The sequence below is a fragment of the Talpa europaea genome, assembly GCF_964194135.1.
Source record: "Talpa europaea genome assembly, chromosome: 7".
Taxonomy (NCBI): Eukaryota; Metazoa; Chordata; class Mammalia; order Eulipotyphla; family Talpidae; genus Talpa; species Talpa europaea.
Genome location: NC_140074.1, coordinates 16,134,416 through 16,160,484, shown reverse-complemented (window position 1 = coordinate 16,160,484; position 26,069 = coordinate 16,134,416). Strand labels below are relative to the sequence as shown.

Below are 26,069 nucleotides of genomic sequence, written 5' to 3'. Positions count from 1 at the left end.
ACATTGTGTCATTACTCTCTTGTAGTCTTGGGGCAAATGTTTGAAGTAGAGCTGTTCTGAAGCAAGCAAAACAAACTCCATGGTAGAAGTGCTCTTAGGCAATGTGCTTGGTTTCTTAATCAGATAAATTAGAGTGGATATTCATGTACACATATGAATTTACATACTTTGAATGGTCATACATCACTTAATAGGGATACATTTTGAGAAATGCTTCATTAGGTAATTCTGTTGTGTGAACATCAGAGAGGCATTGTGTATAGAGCTGCATTGCACAAGTCTAGAGGGCGTAGTCTACCACACACCTAGGCCACATGGCTTAGCCTGTTGGGACCACTGTCATATATGCTGTCCAACTGAAACTTTGTTAGGCAGTGAATGAATGAATGCACTGTTATGAATGTATAACATGAATTATGAATTTATAATAAAACCCCATCGTGGTGGGATAAGTAGTGTCCCAAATACAGCCACATAAAATTTGATCGTGTTTGATTACAAAGTCAAAGAGTGAGCATGGTAAGTCAATGGCAGCAGTTCTGGGGTCCAAACTGTGCAGTACAAATATGTCCAGTCCAGTTCTGGATTGGCGCTACCTGGTGGCAATTGCCTGCACCAGTTGAAATACTGATGAGGCCCATTCTGAGCTTTGTGGATGGGTAAAATTTCCAGATGAGAGTAGTAGTTCTAGGTATCTCTCAGTTGATCAGTTGGCAGAGTTTCCTGACATTTCAAGAAGACTCTGATCTTCATATGTTTGGTGGTAGATCCCATCCACTACCCTATCAACAGAGCATCGAATAGCTGAGCCTTTTCATACTTACATATTGAATATGCTAGAACACATTATCTCTACCAGGTCAGGGGAGCTGATCAAGTGGCGGGCCCAGATAGGAAACACTCAAAGATGAAAATGAGTGTGACCCATTTTTTCCTACTCTTCTCCCTTACTAGGTTCCTTCATCCATTCGGTGCCCCGGCATGAAGTCCCTGAAGTTTTAGAAGTGCATCTGCCTCACGCTCAGCCCCAGGATGCTGGTGTGTACTCGGCCAGGTACATAGGAGGAAATCTCTTCACCTCGGCCTTCACCAGGCTGATAGTCCGGCGTAAGTGATTGAGAGGCTACCCTCTGTGATGGTGTCATGGTTAAGCTTTTTAGTTGCGGTAACAGAAACTAACTTTGGCTCCTCAACTAAAACAAGAGACTGGTTGAAAGGATAGTCAGGGCTCTTAGAATAGTAATGGAAAAACTGATAAGTAAGTTCCATAAGACAGGCTTTAAGGATCTGGGGCTCAAGATGGAGGGGGTGAGGTAAACTTTCACTCAAGGATGCTGCCATTATCCTAAGTAAACTATGTTTACTTCCAAATCTTAAATAAAGAATCAGATTTCCCTAACCTACATTAAACCAGTGAGCTATAGACAAAGGTACAGCCATATACCACCATAGGGCACTAGGGCCTCACATTTGAATAGCAGCATATCCCCATAAAAAGAGGGAGTCACTGTGAGTTTTCAGACATATGAAAGTGTCTGCTACAGGGTAATGAGTTGGGCCCCTTTGATAAGTCTGACAGCTAAACATTCATCTCCTATAAAATCCACACTTTCTGGATTATTTAATGTGATTTCTATTTTCAGATTTGAAAAATGCAATACTTAGAACTAGTAAAGTCCCCTCTGCATGAAAACTATTGAAGTGGGGAGAACTATCAACAGAAGTTTTTTACATGAACATGATCTATAGAAAGTAAAAAATTTACCCTGAATTTTCCCCAGCTGTGCCTGGTACTCATGCTATTACATATTCAGTCCTTGATATCTAAGTAATTGAGCTGCCCTGTCATTCTTTAATGATTCATATCTCTAATTCACGAAGAGTATTTATTTTTGCTTTGTATTATATTCATGTATTCACTCATTCAACAAATATGTGTTGATCATAACTGTGCCAGGCATTGTTGATTGAGAATACAAGGATAACAAGATAAACCAATGTCCCCTGGGTAATTTCCAATCAGAGAAGACACATAAATATTGCAGTGTGACAACAGAAATACAGAAAGTGTCTAGTTTGGGCAGGTGAATTTCCCTTTTATTCCATTACATTCATGGAGAGTTTGAATGAAAGGACACAAATTTCCATTCATTTCAACAAATGGTTCCTCTCCAATCTGAAACAACACAGTGTACTATGGTGCTCAGTATGGAATAAATGGGCAGCTTTTCCAGCAATATCAGAAATATTCAATGCTGGCTTAAGGTAAAAGGCCTTCAAGCTTTTTTTTTTTTTAATGTCAAAACAAACATGACTTAATACAGACTAGAATTTAAAATTCATCTGCTTCTTAAGATACAGTTAAAGACTTCAAACATTTTGATATCCAAGTTGTCACCTTTTAAACTGCTGGGAGCACATGTTCATTCACTTTTGCTTTAAGGAATAGTTCCATGAAACTGAGATGCACTGATACTATCTAAAAACATTCTAAGAAAGTTTGAGCTGGGCCGTAATCATTCCAGTTGAGAGTATTTTCCCTGGCATGAGCTTGGTGATGTTTACTAACAAATGAACTACAGCTGGAGGCATTTGCATCTGCAGGTATCTCTCCAAGATGAATTGAGCCCAGGAATAGTCAGTGCTTAAAGATTTTGTATTAAAAATTGACAGTGGTTATATGTATAGGATTTCTTTTCAGTATAACTTCTCTCCCTGACAAAAGATTTCCAGCAAATGTTAAAGTGTATAGAATTTTTTCTCATGCCATGAATATATGGTTTCTTAAAATAACAAAATCACAAAACTTGAAGAAAATAATGGAAACCTAATTATGTACTTGTTTCTTACCAATAAACTCTTCTCCTGATTTCTTTACCCCTAAGAAGTCACTGCTATTATTACCTTAGATTTTACTTCTTTCTCCTTCCCAGGGATAGGAGCAAAGCGCTGGGACTGGTCTAGAGAGAACAGGGCTAGAGACAGTTTAATGTTAACAGAAACCCATCTTCATTTCCATAAGCCATTAATTTTCAACACGTACAAATAACCTGTGGTCTAACTCTCAAGAAATCACTAGTTGTGCAGAAGCATTTTTCCTTTATACATTAAGACATGTAAATATTAGCTTTTTAGGCATTTTGCAGTTTTATCTATTAAGTGGGAGCCTGTAAGAAAAGGTCTGTGTTAACAGTCTTCCTGATTATTTCAGAGAAAATACTGATAACCAGGAGTGCTTGCCAAAGAACTTACAAGGTTACATCAACTGTAGGCACAGGTCCAAATTTACCAGCAGGAGTCTAAAATTCAGGGACTAAGATACTCATTCCTTTCAGATGAGAAATTAAATGAAATTTCTTTAAAAGCAAACAAAGAAACAAACACAAAAGCCCCAAGAAATCAAACTTTTGACTACAGAGGGTCATCCCACCCTTACCTCTACTCCAACCCTGGGTTTCCCTTATAAGGTATTCTTGGGCCTGATTAACAATCCAAATTACAAATACTACAGATGAGTAGCCAAGAACTATACATCTAGAAGCATTTCACTGCCTTTGTACTTCAGATTTTGTGTACCTTGTTTCATATTTTCTACCTGAAAAAAAGATGGATGCTGTTAGCTTCTGATTCTCCCTTTTCTTTTTTTGCCATATTGTATCCCTCCACTACACTGTAGATCACATGTTCTCAAATTCTGGCATGCATCAGAGTCATTAGGAGCACTTGTTAAGCATAGATTGCAAGGCATTTCCACAATTCCTCCTTTAATAGGTCATGGGTGGAGAGTCTGAGGTTTGCACTTCTAACAGATTCTAACAGATTCCCAGATAAGGAAAATGCTCCCAGTCAGGCATCACCATGAAAACCACCGCTCTTGTCTCTAACCATACCTGCAGCTCCCTGGGCCTGCTGTGCCCTCCTTCTACTGCCTCACCTTTGCTGGAGCACACACTGCAGCCTGGTCTTCTTTGGACTGGTCCTGCAGATTCACATTCCACCTCCTCTGGGAAGCCTTCCTTTATGCCCTCTTCCATTCCCAAGACAGGATTAGGTACTTTATGTCTTTGTTCCTCTCATTACTTCCTGTTTACGTCTGTTTCCCACGTTAGACTACTAGCTTTCAGAGAGCAGAGGTTGTATTTTATTTATCTTCAGTGGCTAGTGAAATAACTGACAAGTAGCAAGTGCTCAATAGAGGTTGGTTAAGTGAACATGCTCTACTCACCACACTATTGTTTTCCTTAACAAAAGGATGTGAAGCCCAGAAGTGGGGACCTGAATGTACCCGCGTCTGCACTGTTTGCATGAACAATGGTGTCTGTCATGAAGATACTGGAGAATGCATTTGCCCTCCTGGGTTTATGGGAAGAACATGTGAGAAGGGTAAGTCAAGAGCACTTGATGAGAAAGTTGTGGATATAAAAAACTATCATTGCTGGATCTAGAATTTTAGACCTGGACAGAGCAGGGATAGAAGCTAAATGGCCTCCCAGGCCATATGGTATCTTTGTGTGAATTAGATAAAGGTGCCTTTTCCCAAAGGTTTTTTATCATCAACCCCTGGAAAGTTGTATTAACCCTTTGCACTCCGCTGTCCCCTCTCAGGGGACATCGGAATTCTAGCATATCACTGGGATGTCCCCTCTCAGGGGACATTGCAATTTATTAGTGATTACGGGGAATTGAGGTTATTTCAACGTAACTTTTTGAGACATGCATGTTTCCCTGAAGTTTTATCTTGAAATGGCACAAGAAATTAAATCAAAATATCGTAAAATGGTTCGGAGTACAAAGGGTTAAGTATATAAATCTGCGAAGTCTGTGATGAGAATGTGAGCCCCTAGATTCTTGCAGTAGATGCCTATACAACCGTGGATGTAACCCTGATATTCTCACTGTGGGGACGTTTCATTACATATAACATCGGCTATAAGGGTGTGTTCTGCCCATGCCAGAGCCGAAACTGAATTATTTTACATGTTCACTGGCCTAGGAGACACCCTTGAAAGAAGAATTATGTATTTCAAGGGGTTGCATATTTGACTCTGTATCATCTTTTTCTCTACCTAAAGCTTGTGAACTGCATAGATTTGGCAGAACTTGCAAAGAAAGGTGTGGTGGACCAGAAGGATGCAAGTCCTATGTGTTCTGCCTTCCAGACCCCTATGGGTGTTCTTGTGCCACAGGCTGGAAGGGCCTGCAGTGCAATGAAGGTAAGCCCCGGTCACACCTTACACAGAAAAGGTTCTAGCGATGGAAATCCAGCTTTCTAAAAATCACAGTGAAAGCTATCCCTTAACTGCTCAGACAACTACCCATTGCTGAGTATGGTGTTTTGAATACCAGCTATTTCCATTCAAAGTTAATTATGCTTTCACATTAAGACTCTGGACCTCATAGAAAGCACTTCACAAGGCCTGGGATCTAATAAAAACATAGACTGTGATTCTGTTGATCTGGATTTGGGCTTGAGGTTTGTTCTGCCTTTCTAATTAGCATCCAGGTGGTATTGATGCTGTTGCTTTTCAGACCACGTTTTCAGTTGAAAGGACAAAGATTTGTGTTTTCCGTGGGTCATAAACATCAGCCCTTTGGGTTAGATCCAGATAGGATTTGTGATTTGAAAATTGAGGAAGTTAAGATGTTATCTTCTCTGGATCTTAGTAGTACTAAATACTCAGATTGCCTCTGTCCTTTCTGAAATATACTTTCCCGTTTATTGAGGCTCAGTGGTTTGCTTCCCATTCATTTGCCATTATGCCTTTTACAACTACTGTCACACAATAGTTGAAGATGACTCTGCAGCCAAATATGTCAGATCCTGCCTAATGAATGCTAATGTGATCACTTAGCCAGAGCTTAAAGACTTTGCAGTGTCCGTTTTTTTCACATCTTACATATTGGGAGCTATGATGGGATTCCCCCCTAAAACCTGATGATAACAGGGCAGAGAAGTTCAGTTAGACATATAATCAAGCCACATATAAAATTAAAGAATTTCTACTAGCTTCCTTTAGAACATAAAAGAACACTGGTAAAGTAATTTTAATGTTTCAGTTAAACCAGGGTGTCAAAAATATTACCAGTTCAATATGTAATCAATAGAAAAGAGGATTAATGAGATGTTTTACATTCCTTTTTCCATGCTAGGGCTTTGATATCTGAATTTGGACTAGCCATCTTTTAAGTGCTCAAGAGTTGCACATGTCAGGTTCTACCTTGCTGGACACCACAGTTGTAGGGTCTTGGAGGAAGAAGTTAAAGGGAAATGTTACACAAATGTAAGCTGCAGCCACTTGCAAAACCTCAGAAAATCCCTCTAAAAGCTGTGTTTGTCTCCATGGAATATTGAGGGAGCTATGGCAGTGGAGGAATCCCATCTGGTCTCAGAAATAAACATCTTAAAGTAAAAGGTGATTCTAGGTAGGGGCAGATCCAGTCCCTCTTTAAAAGGAAGAATATTAACAAAACATGCAAATTACAAAACGTGTGTATGTGAACACATAGCTAGGATCGAATAAGGGGTGCATGCACGTGAAGAGTCTAAAATGGAAGCTTCATCAGCTTCAGGGTAAATGTGTCTCTAGACCCACACTTAACAGAGCACATCTCAATAACTCAGTCCAGTCTGGCTCAAATATTCTAATTCCCCCATACACCTTCCCTGAACCACCAATTATATGTGTTTTAGATCTCTTGATATTGTTCCATAGGTCCCTGTGACTCTAACCATCTTTTTCTAACCTTCTTCTGACCTCTTCTTCAGATTGGAAATCTACTGATATAATTTCAAGTTCATTGACATTTATCTCTGTCATCTCCATTTTGTTGCTAAGTCCACATAGTGATAATTTATTTTAGATATTGCACTTTTCAATTCTAAGAATAACTTTTTGGTTATTTTTTATAGTTCAAACTCCTCATATTTCTCCTTGTTTCATTTGTTTTGAGCACATTTTCTTGAGCATAATTGTAGTTGTTTCAAAATTCTTGTATACTATTTTCAACATTTGATTGGTGTATGCTGACTTTTAAGAATGGGATATAAGTCTTTATTTCTTCTTAAGTTGAATACTTTGGATTTTATCTTGGCTATTATAAATGTTACATTGTGGAGTCTCTGCAATATGGTATATTCTTTTGAGGAATGTTGATTCTGTTGTTGTGTTTTAGTAGGTAATTTAGTTGGTAGGACTCATACTGAAAACTCTGACTTGGGCATCAGCTCAAACCCACTTCGGTTCTTTTATCCTTGGTAGGGTTGCTTTTAGTCTATATATATTTTTAAGATTTATTTATTTATACAAGAACCACAGTACAGGCCAGATGTGCAGGAGGGTGAGAGGATTCACCAGAGACAGAGCAGGGAGCAGAACAGGCAGACTGATGAAATATACTGCTGAGGGGAGCAGCGGGCATGACAGGTGAGGTCTGCTGCACCATGTGGGACCCTCACCGGCCGACTGGGATTGAACTGGCGTTGCAGAGGCTGCGGACAGCTTCACAGCGCGGCACTCAACTGCCTGTGCCACCAAGGGAGGCCCAAGTCTATATTTATTAAGTGTGATTGGTAGGCCAAATATTTGGATTTCCTTTGCCTCTCACTTTTTAGATTTTTTCTTTCCCTTTCCAGTGGCTGTGGTTTCCTTGACTCTGTCCTCTGGTTCTTCAGGTTTTCTTTACATTTTAGCTTCCCCACATAGTGTCAGCTGTACCCAACCATTAGATTAGAAGCTGAAAAATGAATGACATTCCATTCCTTTCTTCCAAGTTTCAGTTCCCCTTCAGGACCTGCCTGGTTGGTTCCCCTCAATTCTAAGTGCTTCCAAGAAGTTTTTATTTCTTTGTTTTTGTTTTTAAATATAGTTGTTTTCTATGAGACAGTTGGTAGAAGCTTATCAAACAGGCCAGGAAGCAGAATTCTTCAACCTTTTTAAGTTCCATATAATTCAGATAAATAATGCTATCAAATTACATATTGACTTAGATGAATCCACAAGACTGACAGCTTGGAATGAAAATAAAATCAGCCATTTGTAGTCTTAGTTTCCTCCTTTCTCTATATTAACACCAATTTTGATGTTTTTTTGTTTACAGCATGTCAGTCTGGTTATTACGGGCCAGACTGTAAGCTTAGGTGCAGGTGCACCAATGGGGAGGTGTGTGATCGGTTCCAAGGATGCCTCTGCTCTTCAGGATGGCAAGGGCTACAGTGTGAGAAAGAAGGTAAAGCAAGGTAACACTGTAGTAGAACCATGTCCAGCGTGACTGAAGCAAGCTTTGTAGCATTCTTATCTCAATAGTGCAAGAACCTCAAGCTACTTCTCTTTCCATCCAGAAGTTAGGAGGAATATATACCAAGTCCTAAAGGATAGTGTTCTAATGTATTTTTAAGGACTCTCACATTGGCAATCGTTTTTCCTTTCACTAGGAATAGACCAGGTGCTCTTTGTCACATATTAAGTGATGACTGGCCAGTTAGGAGCTCTGCCTACTTCTCCCTTCAGCAGGACTACCCTTCTCCCTGGCCGTGAACAACAGGAAGAGAACTACATTGGAGGGACCTGGACAAAGGATGTTTTTTAAAAGATAGAAAGAATTAAAAATAAAAAAGACTATTCTCACAATGAAATACTTTTAGTTCAAAAATTACCCTAGAGCAGATCAACAAACTCTGATCCAAACCACTCTCCTATTTAAAACAGAAAACAAAACCAGCTTTATTGGGATGTAATTTTTATAGCATGAAGTTCAATCTTTTCAAATATATAACTCAATGGTTTTTAAGTCTATTACTAGAGTTGTGCATCCATCACCATAATCCAATTTTAGAATATTTCCATCAGACCAAAAGAAATCTTGTACCTATTAGCAGTAGCTCCCAATTCTTCCCTTCCTACCCTTGCAACCATTGATTTGCTTTCTTTCTGATTTACTTTTTCTTGTCTTTTCATAAACTGTAAATGGGATAATACAATATGTGGTCTTTTGTGACTGATTTCTTTTAATTATCATAGTGTTTTTGAGGCTTATCAATATTGTAGCATATGTCAGTACTGTATTCCTTTCTGTTGGTCCATCATAGTTATATAGAAAATTTTGTTGGCTCATAGCCATCCTCGTTCATTTACAATAGATTCTCTGTGGTTGCTTTTGCATGCTAGCAACAAAGCTGAGTAGTTACCACAGAAGACATATGGCTTGCAAGCTGAAAATATTTACTATCTAGTCCTCAGAAAAAGCTTGCTAACTCTTGTCCTAGAATACTCTTTTCATAATTAAAAGCATAATTTCAAAATTTTGAACATAATAAACATGTAACTTTTCTCAATCAAATAAATACAAATGTTAGTGTAAGAAACATATCCAGTGAAATGTACACTCAGAGTCGTAAGACAGTTACAGCCTTTTTCTGTTTCTGAAATCAGAAAAAATATGGGAGGGTAGGATAGCAACAGTTGTTTTCTCAAAGGCATGAGCTTACCAGCTTTGTATTTTTTCTTCTTTCCTCAGCAATTGGATTTTGCCACAGGGTAAAATTAGAGTCTGAGAAGTTCTAGGAAAGGGAAAAAATGCCTTGGGGCGATCAGAGGATGAGATTGAAAATGGGCAACTCACATATTTAAGGAACTGAACACTGTACTTTAACTACTTTCTCCCTGTTCTAAGGCTGATGCTGTGAAAGTTGTGAGACTCTCAGACCTAGTTCCCTTTCCTTACCTGATTTCATCCTCCATCCATGTGTCCACCTTCACCTCCATCCACCTGCAGAAAATGCAAGGGGACAATGAAAGAATTACATGCCCTGAAATGGTCAAAGTATTTTTCAAACTTTCTGTGTGAATGGCTACATAAGGCGGGGCATTTTGGTAAAATTTCTAATCACAATCTGTCTACAGATAAATCAAAGAATTCCCTTTGTAGTAATTAGACCTCTTTCCCTCCTGCTTTATGCCCTTTGCTTGGTTCATTCTAGGCCTAAGAATTAGGCTATCAATCCAAAATATCAATATTGATGTGCCTCCCTTAACCCCACCTGCTCCCTCCACTGGTAAGAAATAACATGTAAGTACAGCTCCTCTTGGGTGCTGGCATGTTTACTAAGTATTGGACTGTTCTCAACACTGCCTCACATTTAATTACAAATAATCTCAGGTTTTCTAAGACCCTACAGTTCAGAATAAAATAGATTCTTTAATCTCTACTATGTGGATATTAAGCAAGGAATCCCTGCTACCTTTGTTGACACCAGGACATTCTTCTTTAATACTAGTAGCAACAATTTTTTATTTGGCTGTTGAATAGAAATTCATTTGGGAAAATTATATTCCTGTCACTTCTTGAATAGAAATGTAAACATTTTAATCACCTGTCACTTACAGACTTCTCCATTGATAAGACATCTCATATCAAAACTGAGGATCTTATTGTTGATCATCAATAGTATTGGATTTTGCTGAGTAGAACAACTAGTGTGTCTATATATAGGTGTGTGTGTGTGTGTGTGTGTATTCTCTTAAAAAGTAAGAGAGGAACTGAACAATAAATGAAGGGGAGATGTGGCAGTGACCATCTTTTCAATATTGAGACTGAAAGCTCCAGTCCACTGAGGCAGTACAGCATTACTGTGAAGTGTGAACTCTGGATTCATAAAGATCTGAGCTGAATCTGGGCTCTGAGCCTTGGTCTCCTTGTCTACATAATGGATGATAATAGCTCATAAGTTTATAATGTAAAGGTAAAACAGTGTATTTGCAAAGTTCTTGCCCAGTGCATGACTGGGTAAATTGCAGCTACCTGTGTTATGACTATTCCTACTGTGTTAAAGAGTAGAATACATAGTGCTGTTTCCTTCATTCAGGTGTGCAAAGGCAGACTCCAAAGATAGAAGATTTGCCAGATCATATAGAAGTCAACAGTGGTAAATTTAATCCTATCTGCAAAGCATCTGGCATGCCACTACCTGCTAATGAAGAAATGACCCTGGTGAAACCAGATGGAACGGTGCTCCATGTAAGAATTATTTGCAATCTGTCCCCATTACAGCATTAATGCTTTTACTATAGTAATCAACCTGCTAAGGACTGCATTCCACTCGTGGCTTGCATCCTTCTATGCTAGAGTATTACTCGCTTTGACAAAATGCCATATTCCTGGGGAGGCAAAGCAGACTTCCTGCAGACTTACTGGTCCCCCTGCAGTCTTCATGACCAGCCCCTTCAGTGCCAGGTTGGAAATCTGCCACAGTGAGACTGAATGAAGTTGAGTGCCAAGAATGACACTCATCCTGCAGAACTGTCCAGTTCTCTGTGCTAAGAAGTACATGTTAGCCTGTGCAAAGCTCTGCCCTGACAATATCCCCCTGGCTCTGCCCCCTTATATTAGGGAGAATGAGGTGGGCCATGAAGGGGTGCTGTGACCGTGAATCAGCATAAGATTTTTGTGCTAGCTCCCAGGTGTATGGGACATGAAACTGGTCAACTGCTATCAACCTCTTTGGAGCAGCAATTAGCAGAGGGCAGAAGAGGAGAATTTAACACAATCAATTTTAGTATACATAGAACTGTTTCCACACTTTTAATAGGATGAACTCTTGAGGTCTGAATACATTCCTTGGGTCCCCATCCCTCTTCACTTTGAGTCATTGCTGGTGTTCACCATCGGTTGGGGCGCAATCACAGCGAATCTTTGCTAGAACTAAACTATTTTTGAAGTATGTTTCCCTTCTCTCTCCCAACAATCCCAAATGCAGCAATGACAGACCCCCAAAAGTACTCTGTCACAAGTGATTCTCAGGAAGTTGATGTATTTTCTTATCTAAAATATTCGAAATAGTTATCTTACTTTTCTCTCAAAGATGGCCAAAATCAACTTGACCAGAAGGCTGATCCAAGTGACCTCTTAGGGGAAGGATATGTAGAATATGCCATTATGGACACCCACACATCAAATGTTCTTGATGCCACTAAAACAACCCATTAGGTCCTAGAAGTCAATGAACAGTTTCCAAAATCTTGTTAGCCTTTTCATGAGTTAATGGAAGTAACAGCTACCACACAGTGAGGACTGACTGGACTATATACAATATCTTACTTAATAGTACCTGTCCTCTTTTTGCAAAAGTGGAAACTGGCTGACTGAAGTTAAGTAACTAAGAAATTGGTCAAAAGTGGCAGCACCAGTTTGTGAACAGAGGTGCAAGAATCTTCAGAGCTCTGGTTTTTTCCACAGCACCACACTTGACAGCCCCTCAAACACTTTTGGAAGCCATTTTGTCCTCCCATTCAGCCATGAGACTGAAGAGGAACAAATGTTATCAGATGCCATTAAAAAGGAATTAGACTCCTTGCTTGTAAGTGTTTATTCCACACTCCAAAACACACAAACACAACAGCAGGATCTGTGAGGGCGTCAATCCAATATAAACTTTCAGGGCTACTACAATAGCTTTGGAAATAAGCCAATGATTATGCTAGTATTGCATTTAGCTTCTTAATCTCTCCTAGAAAACTTCTCATTAAACAATGAGATGGGGTCAATGTTATAGACCTTTGTGTTTATGCCTCTAGAAGTTATTTTTTGTGTGTGCACTTGCCTTTTCCAGCCGAAAGACTTTAACCACACAGGTCAACTCTCAGTGGCCATATTCACCATCCACCGGATACTGCCCCCTGACTCAGGAATCTGGGTCTGCAGTGTGAACACAGTGGCTGGGATGGTGGAAAAGCCTTTCAACATTTCGGTAAAAGGTAAGATCCATTTTCCAAAGGAAAAAAGCTTATATCTTTGATGGCTATGTTTTTGTATTGCTGGATGTTGCTCCTATACAGAAATACTATCTGATCACTGAAATACCTTTTGGCTGTTTTCCAGGATGCTAAAATAAACAAATGCATGAAAATGGAATGGAGAAATTAAGGCTATGACTTTTGAATTCATACAGTCCTGGGTTTGATTTTTGTGCCTAACGGCTAGAAACGTTTCTCGTGGCACTGAGCAAATTAATTTAAATTCTCTGGGCCTTTATTTGTAAATGAGCTCTACTTACTACCTTTTAAGATTATTGTTAACATTTATGAAATTATAATACATTTGGAATTGTGTCTGGCACAACATGACTATTAGTATGTATATTCCACAGGTTGTTTAGCCTCATCATAATTTGACTTCCTATTCATTATCAGAGAAAATAATTTGGAGAAATTTTCCTTTGAATATTGCTAAGCATGAAGCCCAGGCTATACTGTATAATTAATATGAATGGGTTTTCACATATTCAGGGTTGTGAATAATTTTCCAGCTCTGAAGTAGTATTTCAAAATTTAAGTGGATATGGCATGAAAGAAAGTAGAAGTAAATCCAAGTTAGCTTGGCTGATGTACATAAATACAACAAGGAATTTTAAATTTGAAAGGTACTTAGAAGCTCATTTAGAGAAAACACCAAACAGGTCTCTGGCATATATTCCAGGAAAGATAGTGAGCTAAGTGGTTCACATACATCATCTAATTTAATATTGTATGAATCATGTGTTATAGATATTGTTATCCCCACTTTACCAGTCAGGACACAGCTTCAGCAGGCTGAGCTAACTTGTGTAAGGCAGCATAGCTGGTAAGCAGAAATCTTAGCTTTGAACCCAAGATTGCTGAGTCCACACCCTGTACCATCTCTTGTAGACTACTGAGCTTTCTGAGTCTCTTGTGTTACAGATGAGGAAGCAAGATATCCAAAGTTGATTTGTATTTTACCCACCTCATTACTTAATTGGGAATGTTTTGGTGATCCCAGATGTAATTTCTAGAAATGAAATTGATGTAGACACTCAGAACGTAATTTTTTAAACACCAGTAGCATACTCTCATAACTTTGGATTTTCTGCCCTGAGAATACATGTAAATCCATCACAGAATCTTTAATATTTTTTATTTTCCTGGAAAAATGGCCAACTCTTTTATTCTGAGAAAATTCACATGCACATGATCAAAACAATTTAATTTTGCATGTTTGGGGAAGAAAGGAAATAATATGCAGCAAAGACAAAATTATCTTCTTTTTAAGCTCCTTGGAATTTTTCTACCCATGGAAAAGAAATAATAAGTAAAAAAACAAACCATGTTGGTAAGATTGAGGAGAGTCATAGTTTCTAATTTTTTTTTTTAAGATTTATTTATTTATACAAGCACTGGGTACAGTCAGAAGCGTGGGAGGGTGAGCGGATTCATCAGAGTCAGAGTGGTAAACAGAACAGGCAGACTGACGAAGTACACTGCTGAGGAGAGCAGGGGGCGGCAGGAGAGGTCTGTGCACCATGTGGGACCCTTGCCGGCAGCCAGGGATTGAACTGGCGCTGCAGAGGCTGCAAGCAGCTTCGCAGCCAGCGCTCAACCGCTGCACCACCGAGGAGGCCCTCTAATTTTATGTTTTAATGAAATACACAGCACACAGCCTCGATGCATAGTAGCATCTCTAGTTCTTAGCTATTGATGCCTCCTCATTGTTATGTTGACTAATATCCATGAAGTGGAACTAACCATCAGGTAAAGTAACGAGCCTTTAATCATAGTACTAAAAAAAAATCAGATACTAAATTCTACTACCAGAATATAAACTGGTGCAACCACTATGGAAAACTGGCCATATAGACTAAAGCTAAACGTATATCTCCCTGTGACCTATCAATTCTATTCCTAGGTATATGCTCAAAAGAAATGAGAGAAATGAGTGCATATGTTCAAAAAGATATTTCCAAGAATGTTTACAGCATTTGTAGCCCCAAACTGAAATAAACCCAAATATCCATCAGCCTTTCATGTGATAAATTATGAAACATTTATGATACAATTATGATACATTTCTATTCAGTAGCTTGTTGGGTTGCTGTAGTGAAGTACCACAGACTGGGTGCCTTCAACAACAGAAACTTACTCTGCAGTTCTGGAGGTTGGATGTCCCAGATGAAGGTGTTGGCAGGGTTGGTTTCTTCTGACCCTTGCTCCCTAGCGAGTGGATGGTGTTCTCCTGTCTTCACGTGGCCTGCCCACTGTCTGTATGTCCTAACTTAATCTTCTTATAAGGACATCAGTCATGTTGGACTATGAACCATCCTCATGACCTCATTTTCTCTTAAACACCTCTTTCAAGATCCTATCTCCAAATTCAATTGCATTGTGAAGTGTACTGGAAGTAAAGACTTCAACATGTGAACTGGTGAAGGATAGACACAATTCAGCCCAAACCTCACGCAATAGAATACTAAGCACCATCTTGAAAAAGGGAATTGGTTCCTACAACAATATGAATGCATCACACAGATAATAATAAGCAAAAGAAAGCACATACTTTATGAATCTATTTCTATAAAGAATAGGTAAAGCTAATCTATAGTGACAAAAGTCAGAATAGTAACTCCCTTTTGACTGAGAAGGTATACAGAGGTACCTTCTGGGCACTGGAGAGATGTTCTCTCAGTGTGGATGGTGGTTACATGGGTATGTGTATAGGTGAAGTTCCTTGAGTTAAATATACTTAAGAATTTATACTTTATAGTATGTATATGTGTGTATATATATAAAAGAATAAATGTGCGATAAAAAGAATGATAAATTACTAAGAGGAAGATTTTGGAACATTATTTTTATAGGATACTGGCTTTAATGACTATACTAAAATATGTTATTTGATGATTTAAACAAACAGGTGGTCTTATTTGATCATGGCTTGGTGAATAAATTCGTTCATAGCAGTGCCCTCTTCAGAAAATGACCAAAGTAAAATGTGTATCCAGTTAACTTACCCAGTTCGATCCTGGAATTGTCTCCAGTCAGAGAATACTGCTTGATGACCAACTTTATTATCCTGACCTTGGATGGCTACTCCTAAATGTGCAGTCAGTCAATAAGATTTACTGAAGCCCTGTTTTGTTCAGACCCTTGTTTAGGCACTGGGAATGCTGGTGTAGGCTGGAGGAGTGACTTTAATTTTTTAAAGATTTATTTATTTGTACAAGAAATGGGGTACAGGCCAAAGGTGCGGGAGGGTGAGAGAATTCACCAGAGACAGAACGGGGAGCAGAATAGGAAGATGGACCAAAAACACTGCTGAGAGGAGCAATGGGCAAGAGAGGAGAGGTCTGCCATGCCATGTGGGTATCTCCCTGGCTGGCCAGGAATTGAACCTGTGCTGCAGAGGCTGCGGACAGCTTCATAGCATTGTGCTGAACCCACTGTACCATTGGGGAAGCCCAAGTGAGGCCCCATTTTAAATGGGGGTAGTGAGGCATCCCTGAGAAGATAATATTTAGGTAAAGGTTTGAAGGTAATTTCTAAAGATGGTGAGTCAGAAGGAGACAGAGAGAAAAAGTGGCTACTGAGCACTGTAATATCCCCCCAAATCTGAAACATCCTGCATTTTATAATATAAACTCTTTGGGAGGGAAAAAAGAAAACCACAACAGTTATGCATTTCTAAGAAAGTCAGGCCGATGGAGCTATGGTAATCACTGGACATTCATTCAGTTGACAAACATTTTTCAGAACCTGACAAACCTACATGGTCTTTACCCTAGTAGATCTTAGAATATAGTACAATGTTTTGCAACCTTTTCTTTATCGTTATTATCCAATTAATGAACACTTTTAGGAATTTTACTCCAGGAATCTCCTCCCGTCACCATAAAATGTCAGTGTCACAGATGTAATATATGCCTGTTTAGGTACTGTGGCTCTTTGGAAAGTCATAAACCATTGTACTTGCTAAGAATTTTTTTTATCCCCAAAGAACCAATTCTCACACTTTTACAGTATATTTCCTCTTATTGAGAACACATGGTCTTTGAGATGGGGAGATTTTTTGGAATTATCCAGGTGATTTCACTCTCATCACATCTGCTTAATGACAGGGAATCTTTCCTGGCTGTAGTCAGAAAGCGATAACACAACGGAACAAGGTCAGAGAGGAAGGGGTCATGAGCCAAGGAATGCAGGTGGTTTCTAGCAAATGGAAAGAACAAGGAAACAGATTCTCCCCTAGAGCCTTCAGAAAGGACACAGCCCTGCTGACACCTCGATCTAAACCCAGAGAGACCTGACTTTTGACTTTTAGAACTATACAGTAATAAAAGTGCATTGTTTGAAACTGAGAGAGACTAAGGGGAGCTGAGGGGGTACAGAGAGATAATAAATATATAGTTTAGTGGGAAAACATATCAAATAATCACATAGTATCATAAAGCATAATAAATTCTGAAAACACAACAGGGAAAAAGTGTAAGTCCTGTGAAAGTGTTTGTGACACAAGCCTAATCAAGTTTCAGATGTAGCCTCTGTGCAGAAGTCACATCAGCTGAATGAATGATGGGTAGAATGAAACAGAATAGTGGGAATTAATCATTTCTCACAGGAGAACATCTATAAAGATGCCGCAATAAAGCTGCTTGGTGCATCTTTAGTTGGATGAACTGAGATGAGGTCAGTGGGACTGAGGATTGTCCAAGACTTGGCAGTTCATGATTTAAATCTTAGCTTTTATTAGATTTATAAGTGGGATAGCATTCCATTGTAAGGTCGAGCAGAGGAGTGCTCCTATTTTAAGAAAGCATTTGACTATAAATAATGGGTTGGAGGGACTGGAGCAAAGTAAGGTGATCACAGTGCAGGGATTGATTACATTGAATCTGAACTGAGAGCTTTCCAGGAGGGCTTTATTGGAAATGTAAAGGCACCTACCCCCACCCCAGCTAACAACAATGATAAATCCCAAAGTCTAAGACTAATCTTATTGCTGATGTTTTATTTAGTTCTTCCAAAGCCCTTGAATGCCCCAAATGTGATCAACACCGGACATAACTTTGCTGTCATCAACATCAGCTCTGAGCCTTACTTTGGGGATGGACCAATCAAATCCAAGAAGCTTCTATACAAACCTGTTAAACATCACGAGGCTTGGCGGCATATTCAAGGTAAGGTTTGAATAGGAAAGGCTCCAGCTGAAGATGTGGCACTAGGAAGTAAATATTCCCCAAAACCAGAAATCCCTTCCCTGTCATAACCATCTGCCCCAAGGTGGTAGGAGAATATTACGTTGCAAAGAATCCAGGAGAGACTGTGGCCCTCTGAGTTCTAGGGCTAACTTTCTGCAAGTGGTGGTGTATTATGGGATGTGGAACAGGCCACCATCAAGAGTTACTATCGATATCTGTATTTCCTTTCCAGGCTTCTCTGGATTGCCAATTTTTTTTTTAGTTACTCTATCTTACTTAGTCATGGTGAAAAATACTTAAGTATAAATATGGTCATTGGAAAAACCAGGGTTTCTGGAAAGACAGGGACTCTGTTTAGCTCCTAAGGATGATTGTTGCCGATCTAATGATTGTGTTTTGTTTTGTTTTTTCCTTTTTACATTGGGTCTTACCCTGCTCTGCAGGCTCCTAAACCACAGAGATTTTGAGAGGAATTTGGAGTAACTGACTGTAGCAGACGGGCAGGGTAGTGGGGGCTGAGGAGTCTAGCCAAAAAGAGCTAAGAGCCCTTTCGCCCAACTTCCTGAAAAACAAACAATATAACAAAATGTGATAAAGTATCAAAACTCTATGAAAACAGTCTCACTTATTTAAAAACACAAATTACATTTCTGTTTGTTGCATGGTGTTGTCAATTGACCCTACTGCTTGGAATATGCCATCTAGTCCAGAGAACTGCCACTAAGGAGGCTGTAAGTGATTTGCATCCCTACACCACTACTTAGCCTCACAATGCCTGTGATGTCCTGAAAAGGGTCCTCTACTCACCTCACGTTGATAATTGAGGAGGTTATGAAAAAAAAAAGAACTGTGAGGTTTGGGCTAATAAAACTAGCTGACCTGGGTACACAGAGTAAAGTCATGATATTAGTACTGAGCTTTTCACATTCTGTTGTAGATGCAACCAAAATTCAGCGTCCCAGAAATGTAAGACTGATTTACTAGATTGCTGCTTCAACATTAATAGCTAGGCCTTGCGGAGAAAGCAGCTGCTTTTCTTTTTCCATAGAGTGGTAAAAACCTAATGTCTTTTTCTACAAGCGAACGCCCACAAAGTGGTCTTCTAAGAACACTTAAAACAGTCCAGATTTTTTCGGTACCGACTGGAAACTTACCCTAAGGCAGGGGGAAAAAAATCTGCCTTCACAATATCCATGGAGAAACAGAGGCTGGCTAAAGCAAATAGCTAAGATTAAAAAAAAAAAAAATACACCATTTGTTTATGGACTCTATTTTCAAGTACTTCAGGACCCTTCTTTTGTGATACAACCATTCTTCTTGTCATTATCAGCAAACCTCCAAAGAGCTGTTTTATCAAAGTTTGATTGCACTCAATTATTTAATATTCTGATTGAGCCCCTCCCCCATACATCGGATTGCTATTCCACATCATGGAGGATGGGTGCAGTCTTATTCTAAAATGAAAAGCCACTAGCTCTTCTAGAGCCGAAATGTGTGACTTGGACACTTCTATGAATGTCCACATCATGACCTACACACTTCCTCTAAAAAGCCATATTTTCTTTATATTAGGAACAGCAAGGCCCTGAAGATGAATTGCTTCTCTGTTTCACTTAGACATTGTACTTTTAAAAACCAAACATTAGTTAGTTCACATCACAATAAAAACATTCCAGTGTAAAGAATGTAAAAGAATGCCAACTGAAGTTTCCTGGACTTTCTCCTCAGTGACAAATGAGATCGTTACGCTCAACTACTTGGAACCTCGAACAGAGTACGAGCTCTGCGTGCAGCTGGTGCGGCGTGGACAGGGCGGGGAAGGACATCCTGGACCTGTGAGACAGTTCACAACAGCTTCTGTCGGTCAGTGGAAGCAAACAGCGTTTATTCACGAGCTGGGTGGGGGGGGGGGGAGAGGAAGGGAGAGAGGAAGGAAGACCAGGAAGGGTGGTGGTGGGTGAGTGGGTGGGTGGGTGGGTGGGGATAGAGGTGGAAGGAGTTTGCTTTTCAATGGGTGGGAAAGTGACAGGAAGGCTAACATCTTTGAGCCAAACCATGCCTTTATTTGGGCTGCACTCCTGGTCTATCTCCCTGGGGGAGGGTGTCTGCAGCCATCCATGGGGACAGAGAAGGAAGCAGATGAACCTTCAGGAAGGCAGGGACATCCCTGAGGAGTTGGGATTTACTTAATAGCAACTTTGCTGAGCTTTGGCTCTGGTGTTTCACCACCAGCTTCCTGTTTCCATGGAAAAGACCTGGGCCAGGTTCTTGCTGCCTATCTCCTTCAGAAATTCCAGTTTATTTATTCTTAAAAATAATTTCTAATTTTTCAAAGTCATTCATGCACATAGTTAAAACATCAAATGGAATGAAACACTTTTATCTAAAGAATAGTGGTCCCGTGGTCCACCGCTTGACCTCCGGCTTGCTGCCTATAGGCACTTAGTTCCTTACACTGTTTCTCATAACCTCCGTGTCTCTAAGTCACTGGTTCTCAAATATTAGTGTCACCTGGAGAGCTTGTTAAGACAGATTTCCAGGGCCCGCTCTGAGTTTCTGATTCAATAGGTTTTGGGGGGTGAGGGGCTCAAAAATTTGCATTTCTAAAAATTTCCAAGTGATGTTTGATGCTGCTAGTCCTGGATGCACATTTCTGATAATATGTCAGCGGTGTTTCTTGATAGGTCACTGGGAACACTTGTTTATCGGCCTGCTAAGGTGTGAACTTCGAAGTCCTTGCATTGGAGAAGTTTCTCTGATGCTCATGTGGGTTGCACCTTTTTGCTGCCCAGCCAGCCATTGCGCAGCATTGGAGCAGTCCATTGACATAGTTCTCTTTTCCACTGTTCATTGTGTATATCTACTCTGGCCTCTGTCCTGCTCATAGCTTCATAGTTACCAGTGCACCTATGTTTAATTCATATTACCTTAGAGGGCAAGAATGATCATCTTCCCCATTGTATTGATTGAACAATAGAGTGTCAGAGAATTAATAATTTGCCTTTGTCATATGTCTTATGCATCACCATCTTTAATTTTTAGGCTTAATATTCTTTTGTTTCTCCTATTATCATCGTTGTTGTTGTTGTTGTTATTAATGTGAGAGCCCAAAGGTCCCATTTCCTTATCCTAACTGGTAACATTTCCAGTTAAGTCCATTTACTGAAAGCCAGAGGCTATGGAATTATTGAGAAAGAAGGAAGCACATCTAGCTCTCCTAACAGAGGTGCCCCTTCCATGCCACCCTCCTACTTTTCCTCTCACCACCAGCATCTTGAAAGAACCAAGTAGGACTCAAGAGCTACTCTGGCATTTGCAGAAGCATTGCACAAGTAAGAAACGGCTTCTTAGGAACCCAGCAGCTTGCGAATACAGAAAATAATGCCAGAAGGTGTATGTAAGTTACAGGATAAAGGCATCACCGTGATTATGATCACAGGGGCCCTGATATTTCATCAGGTTGCTGCTAAAAGGCAAATGGTAGTTAATCTTCTCTCAGCTCAGTGCTGATGAAGCAAAAGGGGAAGGTCATAATCTGACTCAGGATGGAAAGTATTTATGGAACAGAACATGAAACACTTCTGAGACCCACACTGTACTGTCTTCAGTCCTTAGAATATGTTCCAGCCAGGATGTATTTGGAGGTCTTTTGGAATATTTCAAAGTAGTTCTCAGGGGCAGTGGGAAGGGAATTCTTGAAGGTTCTTCTTTTCCCATCATTGGAAATTTGCTGATGTTTGTTTTTAATTCATCTGGAAATTGCACTATTTAAACGTGTGTTGATTGAGTAGTGGAGGCCAGGAGGGGAAGGAAAGGAACACATTCTGAGCTCATGACAGAGAGAAGGTTATAGGGAGGAGAGAAAGGGAGGAAGAGGCGAAATGACCTTTGATGGCCTTCCTCCTCTGTACCAGGCATGGTCTTGGAAGATTAACAGGTGAGCTGCTCACCACCACCCTGTTCTGCTTTCTCATTGTAAATCTGCCTAACCACTCTACTGGCTGATTTTGGGACTTAAAAGTTAGAAATGAGTGAAAGGAGTTACTATCCCCTCAATTTGCAAAGGTCCTAGTGAAAGAACAAATAAGACTAAGCAAATGGGAAGACCTGCTTTTTAGTTGAAGAGCAGCTGGCAGGCGAGTCACTCTTCCTGTGGATGGATACAGACCTTTTATCAGTGGTTCTCAACTTAAAAAGGTTATCTCCCCCTGTGGAGTTTTCTTAGGGATCCTAAAAAACTATTGTTCTAATGTCTTCTCTGCCATGAAGTTTTAATACCATGATTTGTGATTGTGTGTGTGTGTGTGTGTGTATGTGTATACCCTCTCTCTTCTACATTCAGTTACCTCTCCCATAGCATAGATTCTTTTTTTTTTTACATTTTTTTAATTTATTTTTTTTATAGAGGCATGTTTTTATTTATTTATTTGTTTGTTTGTTTTGTTTATACATGCACTGGGTACAGTCAGAAGCGCGGGAGGGTGAGAGAATTCACCAGAGCCAGAGCGGGGAGCAGAGCAGGCAGAAGGACCGAAGTACACTGCTGAGGGGAGCAGCAGGCGGCAGGAGAGGTCTGAGCGCCATGTGGGACCCTCCTCTGGTAGCCGGGGAGCAGCCGGGGATCGAACTGGCGCTGCAGAGGCCGCGGGCAGCTTCGCAACCCAGCGCTCAACCACTGTGCCACCGGGGAGGCCCCATAGCATAGATTCTTGTGGCTAAAATTCTGCAGCTAGTATGTAGCCATAGTCCATACCGTTATGTGATCGGAGCAGGACTGGGCCTGGCCCTCCCTCCACAGCTGTTATGATATCTGAAATTCTCCTTGCTACAGAGAAATAAACCCTGAAATTTCTTTCCAATGGACTGCTCAAATCATAACAGAAACACTGAACAATAACTCACAATCTCACAACTTTGGCAAATTCACTGTTTTCATTTTTATCTGTTTCCTTCCTCTCTCTCGCCAACTGTAGACATTACTTTTACCAGATGGCGGTCAGAGTTTCTTCTGCTGTATTGTAAATATTTTGAATGGGTTTCCAGATTTTTTCCAATTATCTATTTTAATCCATATCAGAATTATTCAAACATTCTTTATTTTGAGCATGCAGGTTTCCTTCTAGTTGTTGCTGTTGTCAACAGTGTAATGAGCTTGTTCATGCACATAGTTTTTCCTCTTCCCTGGGTTTGCTTCTGCGGGATAAATGCCTGGTAGCCATATTAAAAAGGTCAAAGTATATGGTCATTTCTAGGTTTCTTGAAAAATTTTCCCAAGTTGTTATCTAAAGGGGTTGATTTCCTCTATCACAGTCACTCAAACTGCAAATTAAAATTACCTTAAATGTTATTCTGATACGGAAATATGTTACATGGCAGCTCACGTGTATTTCTTTGATAGCTAGTGAAGTATATTACTCTAGAAGCCAAGCTTATTCTCTAAAGCTGCCTTCTGGCGATGTTGTTACTTTCATCTTCTGTAAAAGGATGATCTTTTCTGGTTTCTCCTAGGTCTTCCTCCTCCAAGAGGTCTCAGTCTCTTACCAAAAAGTCAGACCACTCTAAATTTGACCTGGCAACCAATACCTCCAAACTCTTCTAAAGAGGACTTTTATGTTGAAGTAGAGAGAAGGTCTGTGCAAATGAATAGTGATCAGCAGAATATTAAAGTGCCAGGCAACTTGACTTCAGTGCTACTTAACAATTTACACCCCCGGGAGCAGTATGTAGTCCGAGCCAGAGTCAACACCAACGCCCAAGGGGAATGGAGTGAAGATGTCACAGCCTGGACCCTTAGTGACAGTAAGTATAAGTAACGTGGGCTGCCCCAGCCTTGCTTGAATGACATTTGGACTCTGCCATTTGGCCTTAGCTGCCATCACTTCAAGACTGTTATTAAGAAATGATAAAAGGCATCTGGTTGTGAGTAGAAGTTGATAGTGTCAGACGCACACACCAAATTGTTTTAATAACCTGCAATATAGAAGAAAGCTCCCTGTATTGGAATTTGCAACAATTCAGATGGAGATATTTAAAGAGTAAATAAATAACATGAACAAGATTTATTAAGTAAATTAATAATATGAATTAGTTTTTCTAGGGCTTGTGCATTATCAGTACTGTTGGATATCTATACCCACAGATGGTGATAAATTACAAATGGGCCTTTTCTAATCTTAAAAGCATGTAATTTTGCTTGGGAAAAAATCCTCATAACAGACAATTCTTAGAGTTACAATATATATTGGAAAGAAGTAAAATCACTTCTTCAAACTATTCTGAAGTTCAGACTTTCTTTACTTCAGATTGATCGTTTAAAATTGTTCAAAACTTCTTGGATTTCTTCAGTTTTGAAAGCGATTTTCATCACAGAGTAGGTTTCATGCTGATTCCCTGTGTTTAGGGCCCTTAGGAACACTAGCTATTTCTTGGTCACACCAGTTAACACTTTTGTCAGGATCATGGGGTATGAGCCTCCAAAATCTGTGCTGCCCTTTGCAGCTGGCTTCAATTTTCTCAGTCAGAGGTGTAGACACTGGCTTAGTGTTGGGTAGTCTTTTCTTACTGATTTGGAAAAATTGTATAATTTGGATACTATTGTTGTTATATACATGGCAAATGCATTCTCCTATTTATTTTGTTTATAGTACATTTTTTTTCACCCTCCAGACAGTTTACATTTCAGTGTAATCAGACCTTTGTGATTTGTACTTTTTGTGTTTTGGAATTACTCCCTGCAACCAAGGTCATAAATACATTCTCTGTATTTTTTCCAGTAGTTATAGTATTTTGTTCTGAATGCGTAGGTCTTCAAGACATAGGGATGTTATTTGGGGTTCTGATATACACATTTTATTCTTTTTAACTTTAATCTTATTCATATACAGCAAACCAATAGTCCCAATGCCATCTAGTGACTCCTCATGCTTTCTGTGGCATATACCAAGTTCTCATAATTGGGTTTACATAATTTCTGGGCACTCTGTTCTCTTCCACTGATCTCTGTGTTTGTTCCCATACCAGTTCTAACTTGTTAAAATGGCTATAAGTTTATTAAATGTCTTGATAACTTCAGGATGAATATTTTTCTTTTCCAAAGTTGTCCAAATGTTCACTCACTGTTCTGTTTAACTTTTATCCTCAGAATTAATACTCTCAAAATCACATGAGTATCAGACTTATAGAAGCAAATGAAAAGCAGGTAGTAGTCACTGTAGAGTAGACTCATCTTGGCAGGTTGTATGAAACATAGTGGGGGTGGAGGTGATGTTGGAGGTGATGGTAGAGATGCTGAGACTGGCAGGGTAGGAGCTGGTCTCCACAGAGTGAGGAAGTGGGTCAAGGAGGATGAGAATGAGAAATTTCAGTCTTAAGTGATATGTTTGTTGCTATATTATATTGTCACTGGCTGATCATGATATAGGTTGTTCTGAAGTAGAATTAATGCTCCTAGTTAGAAATTTTATGTTGATGCCCAATCTAATAATTATACCTGGTAAGTGTAAAGACTACAATGAATTATATTTGGCTCCAAGCATATGTAAAACATATATATATATATATATATGTGTGTGTACAATTTGTTCTGCATGTGTATTTGTAGAGTAGCTCCTTGTGACACTTAGGATGATTTTTACGAGGAAAGTAGAGTAGTAATTATCATATTTAACAGATGAAAAAATTCAGATGCAAGGAAGGATAAGCAACTTAACCAAAATTATGAAGCTAGTAAATTGTGGGGTGAGGGCTATAATTTACCTTTAGATTCTGTTGCATTTATTTTTGCCAGACAATGCCATCCACTTTCTCTTTGGATGGACAGCAAAATGCTCAAAGTAGTTCTTGAATAAATTCCTTCTGCAGTCACAGCCCACTCCTAAATTGCTTATCAGAAGAGCATTTCCTAAAGTGTCTTAGAATCTACTTTGCAGTCACCTGGGGAATCTGCTAACATGTAGATTATTAGTCTTGGACTCACAAAATCTAAATCAGTGATCCATCAAACTAGCCCAAAGGGTGACCTTTCGGCCATAAATCAATAAATTTGTATATGTAAATTCAAGATGTTTAGTTGGCACCAAAATTGTGTTCA

At 39.6% G+C, this 26,069-nt stretch overlaps 1 protein-coding gene across 6 annotated transcripts in view; it reads left to right on the top strand.

Annotated features, from left to right (window-relative positions):
• The window catches only part of TEK (TEK receptor tyrosine kinase), a gene marked incomplete at both ends in the record, with an annotated part of 95,232 nt that overhangs the window by 47,021 nt on the left and 22,142 nt on the right, over positions 1-26,069 (top strand). For 3 of the 6 annotated variants that reach the window (XM_084236946.1, XM_084236944.1, XM_084236943.1), the window contains 8 exons: positions 955-1,107; positions 4,252-4,383; positions 5,073-5,213; positions 10,862-11,013; positions 12,605-12,749; positions 17,798-17,959; positions 19,709-19,843; positions 23,489-23,779. In XM_084236946.1, the coding sequence (XP_084093072.1) occupies positions 955-1,107; positions 4,252-4,383; positions 5,073-5,213; positions 10,862-11,013; positions 12,605-12,749; positions 17,798-17,959; positions 19,709-19,843; positions 23,489-23,779 (1,311 nt within the window). Of the gene's footprint in view, positions 1-954; positions 1,108-4,251; positions 4,384-5,072; positions 5,214-8,097; positions 8,227-10,861; positions 11,014-12,604; positions 12,750-17,797; positions 17,960-19,708; positions 19,844-23,488; positions 23,780-26,069 lie in introns of all 6 variants that reach the window. The other 3 variants (XM_084236942.1, XM_084236941.1, XM_084236945.1) reach the window with 2 other exon arrangements.